Here is a 15,604-nt window from a genome sequence, read left to right as displayed (position 1 = left end):
ACTTTTACGGCTATTGTAGAATGGGCTTTAGAGAATTGGCTTCAGGTTTTAACCACGTGTTCAGATAATAAATGGAAACAATCTATAAAAGTTCTACGGTATTTTCAATGTAACAGTGTTAGCGCCAGAACATCCTTAACACTATCTACATGATGATTAACATTACTTTGAACAAAAAGTTTTTATTCTATAAAAATAAATTACGAAAATAATGTTCATTTATAGGTTAGAATAATCGAATTTTCTTCTTTCGGATATTCTACAAATATATAATACTTTTTATTAATCGTAACTTTAATTTGTATTTGTAATTTTGCTAAAATTTAATAACGTACTGTTTTTTAACGTTTCTCATTTTACAATATTGCTTTACCTGATAATACGTACCGTCGATTTATAAATGTATTACGTACGCCTTGCCTATATAGCCAACTCAAGCTAACTCTACTCGACTTATCGGAAGCGTTGTGAGTTGTTATGATTCACGAAAATAATAGATGGTTGTACCTATCATATTTTTCGGCCCTAGTGGAACTAACTCGTACTCGAATTATCGTAAACACCCTGTAACATATATATATATATATATATATATATATATATATGTTATATATATATACATACATATATATACATATATATATATATATATATATATATATATATATATATATATATATATATATATATATATATATATATATATATATATATATATATATATATGCGGCGCCCGGATTAGGATCGAGATATCGCGGTAATGACTAAGTGCCGAATTTCGGCTAGTCATGTCCCCTTCTCTCAAGACGACTCTGGCGGGGAGAACACCGAAACGCGGTAGACGTTACTTCTTGTAACGGATTCGTTATCTGAGTGTGTACCGAGAAGGACACGGGTGGAAATATATTTATAGTTCAGATACATTCACACATTATGTTCGATAAACTTATTCTTTAAATTTATTATCGGTATAATCGGTCCAGCGAAATTCACTCCGACCGATTCTCTTTGCAACGACCACGTTTGTTGGCGCGAGCTTCGCGTCGAGCTGACCGTTCGGCTCCGTCCGGCGCGTCTCGGGTAGGTTCGCTATCCCGCCTGGCCCGGCTCGCTGCCGGCAGATACGTCTCGCTACCGCACCGCGGTTCGCACGTGTTTGGACCGGCTGCTATTATTCTAAGTTATTCGCAACGACTTTGGTTCTGTTCGGGACTCGATTTCGCGCGTGTGTGTGTATGTGTGTGTATGTGTGTGTGTGTGTGTGTGTGTGTGTACTGCTATATTAAAACAGCCAATTCAGAGAGATAGTGTGATTTATTTCGCGACCCGCCCGATCGCGAGAAAACGCCATAGATCGGGAGCGCAACTAGGCGTTACATATTTTACACTTTCCTTTCTTCCACCTCGGGCCTCTTTAATTCCCTACGAGGACACAACACCACTAAATAAGTTTTACCCCAAGGGCAGTTCATGGTAGAATCAACAGATAAAGTCTACTAGCTTAGCAGAAACCTTGCTATCGCATATTAGGAGTTTATCGATCCTTTATACATATATAAATAATGATATTACTACAAAAAAATGATCTACATATGGTGATCTTATCATTTAATTCTTTTCCGTGAATCAGATGTTAAGATATATAAATTGGGACAAAAGTAATAGTTTGCTACTTTTGTCCCAAAAATAATAATTGTTATTGGTGTTGATTTCTATTTATTTATATATACATTTTTTAATAAAAATATTCTTATTATTATTTTAGAATGCCGAATATATAAAAAAGAAAAACAAATAGAGGTTTAGCAACGTTTGTTTAAAATAATTAAAAATTTCCAGAATTATTTAAAAAAAGTTTTTAAAAAATAAAACGTTCCGCTACATTGATTATATGTTTGTCTTTATTTTATTTTACTTTGTTAAAATCAACCTTGAGCTCTGTTACAACCAACCCTAGGGGTAGGGACAATCGTAACAAATCTCGATCTTCATAAAATTTAATTTTTCTACGTAATTATAAAATGTGGATAAATTTTATCCATATCATAATGTAAATAAAGCATATATTTACCTTATAAAAGAGAAAAAGTTTATATATAAACAAGTAAATCAAAGATATCAACTCAAATGAGCAAAATGTTACGTTTAGCTTTGGTCTTCCCTAAGTGCTTGGGCGGGGAAAGAGCCTCTCTTCTTGCACGCCTCAAACAAATTCTAATAAACCAAACTTAATTTCAAATTAGAAAGACGATTGGGTTAGATTAGAATTTTTTGCAGTAGAAATAAATGCTTATTTTGTTCATTTACGTACATAATTTATGCAAATAACATAGAACTTAATGATCTGCAGATGATACGTAAATTATAGCATTTAAAATACGTTTGTATGGTTAATTTTATTTGCTAATAACTTTTTAATACAGCGATGGCTAATCTTTTAGTTCCAACCACATCTTTGATAATATATGTGTAATGGTCATTTAAATCGGTGCGGTTGTCATAACTATGTAGTTTTATCAATAATACTATTAATAGTAACAAAAATGATGAAGATAACGATTGCATGGAATCAATTACGAGCAATCGTTGCTCGCAATTACATGGTTGCGTGTGTTTCAGCTATCTGATTGTTATATATATGTATCACGGCACAATAGTTACAAAATGTTATCGCTATTACATAAAAAAGGACATTTTAAAAGAGCTAATTGTAATTCAACAAATAAAGAAACAATTTAATGCTCGCATGTTTCTCTTTTTCGGTCAGCTTCGAATCGTGAAAGAGAAACATTGTGAGAAATTTCGCAGTATTTTAGCACTATCTCTAAGATCTACACGCAATAGAGACAAATTAGCCCCGTTTGAAGTAATAAACAGATTTATCTGCGCTTTATCGCCAGCATGAGTGAAACATAGCGATATGTTAGCAATGATCATAGCAACTAAGTCAGTTCTTGTGAAATCATGCTGGAAAATTGTCGATGGTTGCTATACATATCGCGCTTTTGTGGCTGTCATCCACACACGATCGATGAATTATCGATATTTAAAAATTTTCACCCACTGGCAGTGTACTCACTGATCGCGTGCGGCATGTATTGCGCTGGAGCATATTATACATTTAACACTTATTTAATTAAGTGTGAGACTAATGTGGGATGTGTTCTGGAACAATTGTATCGATACAGCCGGTCTTCCTATATGATTCTAACGGCATTGTTGTCGTGTCTGCGACATATGGAATTTGAACGTACTATATCCACAACTCGTAAATTCGATAATTTAATACAACATTATCATTGGTGCACTGATGACAAACGAAAGAATCACTATATGCAATGGCTGATTATGATATTAATCTTCGGCGTTTGGTTCACACCTATCTTACTAATGATAATATTTAGTGCTAGAAACAAAACTTTAACCAAAACAGTTTTGTTTGCATTTATGATAAAATGCGTAACACGAATATCGTTCTCCATGGAAATCGCAAAATTTTACTTCTTATACGATGCATTGCGTCGCAGATTTCATCGTCTCAACAGACTGTGTCATGAATTGATTGGTATTATTGTCAATTGATCAATTCGAAACCGTTGAATAAATCGAATCAAGTTAACTTAATCAATGACGATTCTCAAATGCTAATATTAACTACTTATATTAAAATTGATGAATGTTTCTAAATATCTAAATTAATATCTAAAAATAAAATACTTTTTATCTATATATATTTATATATACATATAATATATTAGGCATATTTATCACGCGCACACGCGTGTATGTTTATGGTATATAATAAATGATCTTAATAAAAGGTTTTATATACATAGGGATGACTGTTGGCATCAATATCAGATTATTTGCCGACGGACTTGCCATCATGAATCTCCAGCGGTTACATCGTTATCTTCACGATGCAACAAATTGTCTCACTTCTTATTACAACCCACAGTTGCTCACTTGGATCACATGTATGCTAATAGAGATTACAACTAATGTCTTCGGCATTGTTTTTAGTGGAAAATATATTCCACTTAACAACATGCTGCTATTTTATATCCCGTATGTGATATTTGTATCACTTCAAATTATTGCTATAAGTCGCATCTGTTATTTGACATGCAATCAGGTATTAGTATACATATTGCAAATATAATGCTGATAAGCAAAATTGGTGTAATAATCTTTTTAATGCTGCGTACAATTGTTATAGGCAAACGCATTGGCGAGTATAATATTCTCGGCAGAAACTTCCGCATTCAAACATAGTAACTTTTCGACTGTGAGTAAAATTTGTATGTAACGCACTACTAAAATATACGGTATACATATGTTGTGCATGTGCGCGCGTGCGCGCATACGTGCGTATTGTGACAACGATATATATTTAATTATGCAGTTATCTTAAAAAATCGATTTTTCAAAAATTAATTTTACCATTATTTGTCGTTCTCCAGACAATAGGTACAACCTTTGTGTAAAACATTTGTGTTATGACGCGTACTTTCAGAGATAATAGCTTAATTGTAACATTATTTTAAAAGTATATTTTATTTGGTGCTCGTGACGCTTGTGAGCATCATCCGTCCTTGTTCAACATTTGTTAAACAACAAAAATGAAATAATTTTAAGAGTGTTGCTAGCGCTAAATGGAACGTATCCCAAATAGTTTAAACGCTCCGCATATACAGGGTGGGGCATTTAAAGCGTTACAAGCGGTTATCTCTGAAAGTATGCATCTTACCAAAAATATCTTAGATTATAGTTGAAGGACACATAACATAATAACATTCGTTTAATCTTGGGTGTAGGCATCAAAATCATGTACAGATCACTTTTAATTTTTTAAATGGAAATCCCCATGTTTTTTTATATCATATTTTTCTATTAATTAATTTAAACAACTTTGTGTAAAACATTTTTTTATTTGACTAATATTTTTTGTGACATTTAAGGAAAATTTGGTAACTTTATCAATACTTAACTTATCTGATCAATAATTGTTGTCGGAGGGAAAAATGATATAGGACTTTCTGACTTAATTTGGTATTAAGAATATGCTGTAATAGCTTGGCTATTTTTGTAAACACTTGTGTATACAAAAGCTTCAAAGAGATTTTAGTCATAACGATCTGAGTGGCTATTATAAAACTTTCGTGTTATAAAAGAGAACTAGTCATAAGCGATAAAGATAGCGTAATGGAACAAATAGGACTCTTTGAAATTTAATTTAAAATCCGAATTGATTTTATTTATAAAAATTTGTTAATAAGACGTTAAACATATGGTATAAATAAATCTCGCCTTCTCCTTCATCATATAGTAAAAGAAGAACTAGATTCCATTTAAAAAAACAAAGATAATCTTGTAATCTCCTAGGTTCTTCCACCTATCGATTTTTTTGCGATGGTTTGACGATCCCTTTGAACTCCTTCAACACTTATGTGTTTAATTTTATTAACTCAAATTCATTTCCAAGATATTTTGATTTATAGATTAAAATGGGCCAATTTGTATATATACATGGTACTGCTATAATCAATCTTGTATGCACACACAGACATGCATTAAACAATTCGAAATTACTTTTTCGTCACGGCTTTTCCGTAAAATTTTATTGAACATTATTACGAATAGGTATCTTTTAATTCTATATTAAATGTATAAAGCATTTTGAAGAAATAGTTTCAAATCTTTATTAAAATATAAACCTTAAAATGGAATAAAGATCAATTTTTATTTATTTTAATTCGTAAAGTTTAAAAATTGCAAAAGCTTAACTTTACTCATTTTTTTATTAACTTATTTTTAATAGCTACATAAAAATGATTGACATTTTTATATTTTAATTATAAAAAAGTTACAAAGATAATATTTTGCGATGTTCTTTACTTTTAGGAAACAACCGAATTGGGAGTATTTCTATGGGCGCATCCGTTGCGCATCAGAGTTTGTGGCTTGTTTAATTTGGATAACCAATTTACACTTTCGGTAATTAATATTTTCATTTGTTTTTATCATGTTTTTTAGATTTATATAAATATTAAAATTACTATAAATACTGATATTTTCTTAGTTTTTGCGAAAAATCGAAAAATCATGTATTTTGACTATATATTTTACTACGCATAATTAGATGTAACAGAAAATTTAATTTTTCATTATCCAAACATTTCAAATTTTACGAAAAATCATAAAATTAAAGACAAAACTGTTAGATTGCTTTTAGCAAGAAGAGGACATGGTTGACTAATTATTTATTGATTTTGATCTGCTTGCATATCGTGAATATATACCTCGAAAAACTTGTAAATTATAAGTTGTACGAAAAATTGTTGTATACAAAATTTGCATGACTTTGAAAGGGTCATTACATGTAGTGTATAGGGGAAACCGAGGCTGGTTGTCACATTCTTCAAATACTGATATAAAAATTAGAAATTTGCACTTGGCTTCCTCATAGAGGAAGTGACGTCTTAAGATGCTAATACAGCCCTCTGATTGGCTGATGACGCCTTAAGACTATACTTAAGACGATCTTGAATATAAGATCCGACTATGAATACCAGCCTTAAAGAATTATATAAAATAGAAATAGAGAAGACTGAAGAATATAACAAAATTAAAAATAGATCGATATCTTAAAATTTACAGAAGTTAAAGCTATTACAGACATTTTTCTAAAAATTTTGATCGCGTATAAAGCTGAGTTTAATCAACCAAATCTTAAAGAATTATATATGAAATAGGGGTAGAAAAGACTGAAAAATATAATAAAATTAGAAATAGATCGATATCTCTAAATTTGCAGAAATTAAAGCATAAACAAAAATTTCTAAAAAAATTCAAAATTTTATTAAAAAAGAACTCCTTGATTATTAGCAATTTTTATTAATTCTATTATATTCTTCAGTTCTTTCTTCCCCTATTTCATATATAATTCGTTAAGATTTGGTTGATTAGTTCTGGACTTATAGAAATTTCGGTAAATTTGGCACATACACACACACATACATATATACAGACATTTTTTAAAATTGCAGTTTTTCGACGTTTTAGAACATTCTGAACACATTCAGAAAAACAAAAAAATTTTTCTTTTTAACGAAAAAATCTTATAGCAATATTTTATAATATCGTGTACTACTTTATAATGTGTGTGTGTAGCTACATTTTTTAGTATAAGAAAAAAAATATTAGACTTACATACATTATATTTATACACAAAAAAGTTATCTAATTCTAAGCAAAATCGTGCAAATGTGACAACTTACCGCATACCCAGGGTTGGTTGTCACATGTTTCTGGATTGGGTGTCACGTATCTTAAATATAGAGAAAACATACGACAAATAGCTTCTGTTTTAATATTTTAATAAAGTTAGTGAGTTTTTTGTAGATTTAACTTAATAATATATTGCAGCATGAATTAAACAAAATATTAAAAATTAGGTGCTCGAATTGGTGCTCGGGTTAACATTTTTAATACAATGACTGTTAATCAATGATAATCTATTAGTCAATAACGAAACAGCACTCCGAATTGTTTCTGAATTAAGTCTATTGCACGTACGTTTTGAGAATTCGATCTTTCATATTCTCTACCGTTGTGGGTGGCTCACGATACACTGTATCTTTCAATGTACCTTACAAGAAATAATTTAATGGCGTTAGATCTGGTAAACGAAATGGTCATAAAAATTCTCCATCACGACCTATCTATCGACTTGGAAATTGTCTATGCAACGCTTCTCTTGACTCTCGTGCGTATAATGTGCAGGGCAACCATCATGCATGTACCACATTTTTAAACACATATTTAGTGGTACATTCTCCAATAACGTTGGTATAAGATCTCCGTTAAAAAAATTGCGTATTTTTTTCTCGTTAATTGCTCATCAATAAAGTATGGTTAAATTATTTGATTGCCGAGTATGTTACACACCACACGTTAATGCTCCGTCGTCGTTAGTGATCAATTTCTCCAGTGAGAGAGGTGAGTTCTTTAATGCCTAATAGTGCATGTTTGCAGTCGATAAACGTACCTTCATCCGTAAATAAAATGTTAAAAAACGATCATTATTTTGCATTTGATGCAAAAACTACTAACAAAATCGAACACGGTTTTCAAAATCTGTTCCATGCATCTTGGTGAAGTGATAGATGATACGGATGAAAGTGAGCGTGAAGAATTCGGAGTATACTTCGTTGACTATTTCCTGACTGCAATCTCTCGTGTGCCAACATGTGGATTGTACATTACATTTGCTAATTGTAAGACAGCAACAGTATTTTCTTCACTGGTAGCAGCTTTTATACGATTACGCTTGATAACATTACCAGTTTCTTGAAGAGATCGACAAAGTCTGAAATAACCATTGAGATGGCTGATTTCGTTTATTTTTCACCTTATGGGATGTCACGAGCTGGGCTCGGCGTCAGATGAGCCAAATTCGCACATTTTCTTTTCGTGTGTGGTAAAAAAAGTTCGAGTCCGGGTCGCGAATCAATCTCGCCGAGCCGGACTTGCGAGCCAAACTCGTACGTGTATAGACCCCCTAATAGTAGCACAAAAAATATAATATTTCAATTAAAAAAATAAAGTTAACCTTAAAATTTTTTAACTGCCTCCACTTATAAAAAAAATGTATACATTATATAATAACCCCCCCGAGGTCACGCAACTTTTGTGAATAATAATTTTTCGTACAACTTATAATTTAAAAATTTTCGAGATGTGCAAGTGCACCATGTGTCCCACCCTGTATATTGAAAATAAATTGATTTGTGTTCAAGTATTTCATTTGATGTGCTCTATAAATGGTACTTTTTACTGTTTAAAATTTTAAGCGATCGGTTATTATAAATTTTAAAAAAGGAGACGCACTAGCAAGCAACGCCATATAGTGCACTTGGTCAGTGCCAAATGTTTATTTTTATATATATCTATATATTAAATAGTTAAGAAAGAAATAAAAATAACAAAAAAATTAACAGTGTATTGATCCTGCATCCTCGCTACTCTTACGCTCACCAAGTGCGTTATACAACAGTTTACTAGCATTTTTCTTTAAGACTTGTAAACTACCGATCACTTAAAATGTCAAACATTAAACAGTATTATTTATAAGACATATTGAACGAAACACTCGGACATATATCAACTTATTTTCGATCATCACGTGTAAGCGGATTAAAACTGAGATTAGTCTATCGCGTCCTTCTCTTGTCAATAAAGCAAACTAGTTTTCTTTTTCTGCGCACTGAATATATTGCTCAAGTGAGTTTATTTACTATTATGTAGTCTTCTTATTGTTAATAATATTCATTATATTAAGTTCTTACATAAATTAAATTCGATTATAATCTCTAATATATTAGATTTATGTTTAAGATTATTTGCGCTCTATTAAATCGCTTAAATTGATTATGAAAATATCATTATTTTAATTTCAAAAATCGGCTTTCGAAAATCTGTTTTAATAACATTAGTTTGCAAATAATTAATTTAGACAATTAAAAAAAATCTATTTCCGAAAATTCTTGTTACATCTAAATATTTCTAAATATTCAGATTTTTTTAAAGTCGATTAATCGTTACAGACACTATTTAGAAATTTTCATACATTTACTTAAAATTTTATTTTACATAGGTATTCGGCATAATACTAATGTATGTGGTTCTAGTTTCATCTGTTCTTTGAAGAGAATTTTAAGCAAACAAATATGTTTCGAAAAAGATTTAAAAATTAAAAAAATTTCCGTCTAATTTTAATAAAGTTTTTGAACTTTAAAATTGTAAAGTATTTTAAGATCTCCGTAGAGTTTGCTTATTACGGGTCGCTTGCTATTATTATTCTGCAGAGGAGTCCATAACATAACCCGTTAAACTTGAAGTGCTTGGTTTATATTGAAATGTGGTGTAATTAAAAATAGAAAAAAAAAAAATTAGTAAAATATTACAATTGTACGCGTTACTTAACACTATTATGTACTTATGGACGATGATCCGTAATTGAGTTGGTGAGTGAGGGAAGAAGAAAGAGAGAAAAAAAGAAAGGGAGAGAATATTTTATAACTTTTGTAAATATTTCAAACTTCTGTAACATTAATGTCATACAAATAAATATCTAAATTAAATTTATGCTTCTTTTACGTATAGTTTATAAAAGAGACTACCTTACCTTGATATGAGGATATTTAGCGATGGCGTATACCTTGTGTACCAACAGTTACGGAACGGCCAATTATTTCAGAAAGTATTGGTTATTGGAAGAATATGTTTCAAATAAAAGTTAGAAGGTTCAAAAGGAGCCAATAGACGATCTTATTGGATTTTAGGTCCAAGGGCCATGCTGGGCCCAGGAGGGCCAAAGTTAAATTTTTTAAATTAAAACCTTTATTTTTTATTGTATTATTCTTTTCTACTTATTAATTTGAACAACTTTTGTCTAAAACATTTTTTTATTTGCCTTATACTTTTTGAGATATTCAAGGAAAACTTGGTAACTTTTTCAATATTTAGCTTACAATATCTCATTTGTTTATCGGAGGAAAAAGTGGTCAGTGTCAGAAAACTATGTTACAGTTTTCAAACTTCTTTTATTAATAACTTTTTAATAAATTTCTTGAAGGTCAAGGTCAACATTAAGGTCAGTCAGAAGTCATTTGGGGCGGGCTGTATAAAGAGAAATAGTTAACCTAACGTTTTTAAATTATATAAATTTTTACAAAAAATAGATCTAAAAATGGTCTTTATTTTGTACTTATATATAGAATAATTAACCCTCCAGTACAGATCCGACTATTAAAAAAAATAATAATAAAGTATTAACCTGTTAATATATTGTACTTTAAGATGTGTGCAACAATGAACAATATTAAACAGAAAACAAAAAAATTTTAATTAGTTTAATATCTATGGCATATATATATGTATAATGTAGGCCATGTAGGGTGTAATTTATCCTCATGCGCCATTTTACATGTCAAATTCACACTTAGAGGAGATCGAGGCTCGTTGGCACTATTTTCACAATTTTGGCATTTAAATTTTTAAACAACTAATTATCATGATTAAATAGTACTAATATGATAGTCGGCCCCAGCACGGGATAGATGGATTAACGAGATTCCCCCTGTCCCTATCTACTATCTAGCGAAACCACTGCCAAGGGAACAAGCTTGGAAAAATTAGCGGAGAAAGAAGACCCTGTTGAGCTTGACTCTAGTCTAGCACTGTAAGGAGACATGAGAGGTGTAGCATAAGTGGGAGATGGCAACATCGCCGATGAAATACCACTACTTTCATCGTTTCCTTACTTACTCGGTTAGGCGGACCCCGTGACCCCGAGGGCTTCGTGCCCTGGCGGTCACGGTGTTCTAGAGCGTGTTTCCAAGCGTGTCAGAGTGGCCTGATGCCTCGCGGCCAATCGCCGTTAATACTCCCGCGTGATTTCTCTACATTTTCATGCTAGGAACGCCCCTGTATACTGTATATAGTTTCTTTGTAATAAGTGAAATACGAACATGCTTGATTGTAGCCCATTTGCCCCGATAGTAGGGTAAGTTGGCTATGCAACAAAAGTCCATGTTAAATTAATGAAAACGTAATAGAAAACACAAAACGGGTAACAGATATGTACTTCTTGATAAAGGTTGTATCTTTTAAAGTTATTTTGTAATGATCAAATAGCAAAATGCTGTTGCAGAAAAACAATTGTAAACTATTTTAGATATAACTTTCTTCAATATAAAAATATTAATATAAATATATATCTAGCTTCTATCAGCATTGTAGGTAGCAAATCACATACTCACACAGATCTCACGCGCACGGCAACAACAAGTCAAGCTAAGCGTGCCTTGATATGAGCCAACATACCCTATCCCTATATACGTTTGTGAGATTTCAGTCATTTTATTACAATAAATTACTGTTGTTCGCCTCAAAATAACATGTCGTATAGTAACAGAAACGTTTCTTTTAACTAATGATACGTCACTTTGATTTATTACTTCTCAAGCTGAAGAACATTATTAATACGATATTTTGAAACGCTCGAAAATTTACTTAAATTGCCACTTCTTGAATCAGAGTTTTCTCTTTTTCTATTGTAATACTTGTTTGATTTAAATAAAACTTTGGGAAAAGTACCTATGTCATAAAAAATATATTTTGTGATAACTTTTCTATTGTTTATTTCGCTATAAATACATAAACGGAACGCAATGCCAACTTGCTTCTTGTGCCAACGAGCCCCGGTCTTCCCTACTGGAGAGTCAAAAAAGACAAAATTAATCAATATTTAAAAAATTAATTACCCTTATGCATACTAAAACTATAAAAATGAAAATTATTATTCTTAGACTTATAGTTGTCATCGTTATTATTATCATTGTCATCAATGCATACTTTTATTTTCGTATTATAGTAATTCATTAAAGATTTTTATAATTAAGATAATTTTTTAAATTTATTGTTATTGTGAGAAGAAGAAACATAATGCCATGTAAAATAAGCTGCATAATATAATGAGTAAATCAAATAAGTACTCATCAACGCTTCTTTGTCTTGTTGCTTGCTTACAATTAGATAAACCTGCAGTTCTTTTAACTCCGAGCACTTCTTCGGAAGCACCCATGGAGGTAATGTTCAACTCTACGGTTTCGACATAAGAGCATCTGCAAGAGATATTGTTGACTTCGGGGTACTCGGAACATTCGTGTATGAGGCAAAATTAAAATGCGGCATAATTAAAAACAGAGAATATCAGGCAGGTTTCCAAAACAACAGATCAACAATAGATCAACATCACACAGTAAGGCAAACCCTGAGGAAGTGCTGGGAATACAACATTGACGTATACCAACTCTTTGTTGACATCAGACAAGCGATAGCATAGACAGAGAAAAGCTATACACCATGATGCTGGATCTGGGAATTCCACCAAAGCTACTCAGGCTGACAAAAAAAACCACGAACTCATCACGCTGCGCGGTCAGAATTCAGGAAGAACTTGTGGCGGAATTCGCTTTCGACAGAAGACTGAAACAGGGAGACGGGCTGGCTCCAATGCTTTTTAATTTGGCACTAAAAGGAGTAGTGCGGAAAACCAGAAGTGGACGTCAATGGTGAGCTTTGCTACAGATCCAAGCAGCTGACAGCCTACGCGAACGATATAGACTGCCTCGCAAGATCTTTTTTGGAACTCCATGAAACCTTCAGAAGATTGGAGGAGGCAACGGAGAGAATTGGACTATAGGTGAATGAGGACAAAACCAAGATGATGATATGTCAAGAAGAGGAGACGGACTAACTTAGAGCTAACTTTGGAAGCTATACATTTGAAAATGTAGAGGAGTTCAAATATTTGAGTTCAATAATTACCTCAGACAATAACGAAGCCAGATAGGTCCAGGCAAGAATCAAGGTGGCAAACAGGGCGTACTTCTCCTTGTTACCAATAATAAAATCGAGAGACGTACGCAGAGATACAAAAATCTTGCTCTACAAGACGCTAATACGTAGTGTGGCTACGTATGGATGCGAAGCCTGGTCGATCACGCAGAGGAGTGCAAACGCTTTGGATGCATTCGAAAGGAAAGTCCTGAGAGAATCTACGGCCCGACACAGGAAGATGGCATGTAGAGAATCAGATATATAACCACGAACTGTACCAGCTATATGGGGCACCCGAACCAGTCTAAGAGCTGGCTACGAAAATTAAAAATGATAAGGTGCAGTCAAAATTTGTATATGAAAACCCTCCTTACTATTTGAAAAGCACGTAGCACTGCAGCCAGAAGTCGCTCCCGGGTAGGGAAGCATGGGCGGGCGGTCAAACGCGTTTATTTTTAATCAAAATAAAATCTTTAAGTGCAGTTCTGATATTTTGTGAAGTTGTAGTTTTTAACTGTAGAAATTAGGGAAAATTATTGCCAGAAGTCTAAGCCGGGTCTAAAACGTTGCCAGAAGTCGGTAAACTTGTAAAAAAATTGTTTAAATTTTAATGACAAGGTGCAGTTCTGGCGACTTTGTTTTTATATTATTTAAAGCCATAAAAATTTGACATTAATTGCCAGAAGTCAAAACGATGGCTAAGTATGTGAAAAATGATAATATCGTAAGAAGTCGGTAAAACGGAAAACGATTCTTTAAAATTTAAATAATAAGGTGCAGTTCTGGCAATTTGTTTCTTTTATTATTTGTACTGTTAGTGAACTATATATGCAATTGCAGAAGGCTAAGTGAGGGAATATATTCTTCTCTCTTTACAGGATAAAAATAGTATTTTTATTATTAACATTCACGACAATCTGACTGATCATCAATATCCTCGTCGCTGGTATAATCAATATCAGATTCATCATCTGGAACATAAATTAACATTTTTATAAAAACTGTTGTACAATGAAAAGTATGTATCATATGTAATAATTAAATACTTTACCTTCAGATTCTTCGTAATTTATTATAACATCTTTGACTGTTGACGGTAATTGAGGCCCATCAAACTATTTAAAATCGTATATACATGGATTCTTGATCTACCCAGCCACAATCAGTAGGTTCGAGATCCGTTGGTACTTTTAGGTGTGAATTTGACCACGTATTTGCTATGTATCTCGCCCTTTCAAATTGCTGTCGTAGTTCTAACTGACAAGGAGGCAAACTGGATGCGTCGAAATTTTTAAATATTTTTTTTTGAAAGAGCTCATTAATATTTTTTATTTTATAATTTCTTAAGAACATCTCAAATCGAGCACTATTAACTGATTGAATTCGTTTTTTTGATGTGATTCCGTATAAGTGACGGTATAAATTTCTAGTACTTGAAAAACTTTGTCCTTGTTACACGATATGTTTCCTAAATCTGAGAAAGCTGTTGTGTATTTTTCTGATTGAGATAATATTTTAAAGGGGCGTTGCTTGTCTTTTCTGAAAAACGCTGGATTGAATGCGTGGAAGACAGGTAAAGCTTTACATAACTCATCTTCAAGTAAATTGTATAATTTATTTACATCAATTATACTATAGACGTCTCGTTCTCTTCACAACTTCAGAGTACTAAAATTTGAATGTGGCGCTCTCCGCGCCTCCTGTGCGCTGTCTGCTTCTCTTCTTCATAAATATTTTGTTGTGTTCAAGGGTTCGCACGTCGGAGGAAAATTGCTTAATAGTATTATTATTAAAGCAAAATCAGAAAAGGCGTTCTTGATCACGGTTTAAAAGAACGCAAAAGAGTCAGTGAAGAAACTGAGAAGAAATCACAAAAATCCAATCTTAATTAGATAACCTTACTAATGTCCGCGGCCAGCTAGTAAAGGTTAGGGAGGTTATTAAATCTCAATTATTCCACAGGAATATTGAGAGTCGGCGTCCATACGACAATGACACAATATATTTTTTGTGAATTGGCTCAATAAGAACCGACTTTTCACAATACACAATAAGTGTTACCCAATTAACTCCTCCCTAGCTGCTTCCGTTCAAAGTAACAAGGAGGTTAAATCTCAATTATTCTACACGAATATTGAGAGTCGGCGTCCATACGACAATGACACAGGGTATTTTTTGTGAATTGGCTCAATAAGAA

At 32.4% G+C, this 15,604-nt stretch overlaps 1 protein-coding gene across 1 annotated transcript; it reads left to right on the top strand.

Annotated features, from left to right (window-relative positions):
• Positions 1 to 2,151: 2,151 nt before the first annotated feature.
• LOC112465626 lies at positions 2,152 to 10,101 on the top strand. Its single transcript, XM_025033256.1, has 5 exons — positions 2,152 to 3,565; positions 3,837 to 4,135; positions 4,220 to 4,288; positions 5,905 to 5,997; positions 9,659 to 10,101. The coding sequence occupies exons 1-5, from the start codon at positions 2,965 to 2,967 to the stop codon at positions 9,707 to 9,709; spliced, it is 1,113 nt and encodes a 370-aa protein (XP_024889024.1). The 5' UTR covers positions 2,152 to 2,964; the 3' UTR covers positions 9,710 to 10,101.
• Positions 10,102 to 15,604: the final 5,503 nt, after the last annotated feature.

This window comes from Temnothorax curvispinosus, unplaced genomic scaffold (assembly GCF_003070985.1).
Source record: "Temnothorax curvispinosus isolate PA1 unplaced genomic scaffold, ASM307098v1 QBEX01015409.1, whole genome shotgun sequence".
Classification (NCBI taxonomy): Eukaryota; Metazoa; Arthropoda; class Insecta; order Hymenoptera; family Formicidae; genus Temnothorax; species Temnothorax curvispinosus.
The sequence above is the reverse complement of the archived record's forward strand: the minus strand, read 5'-3'. Positions and strand labels throughout refer to the sequence as shown.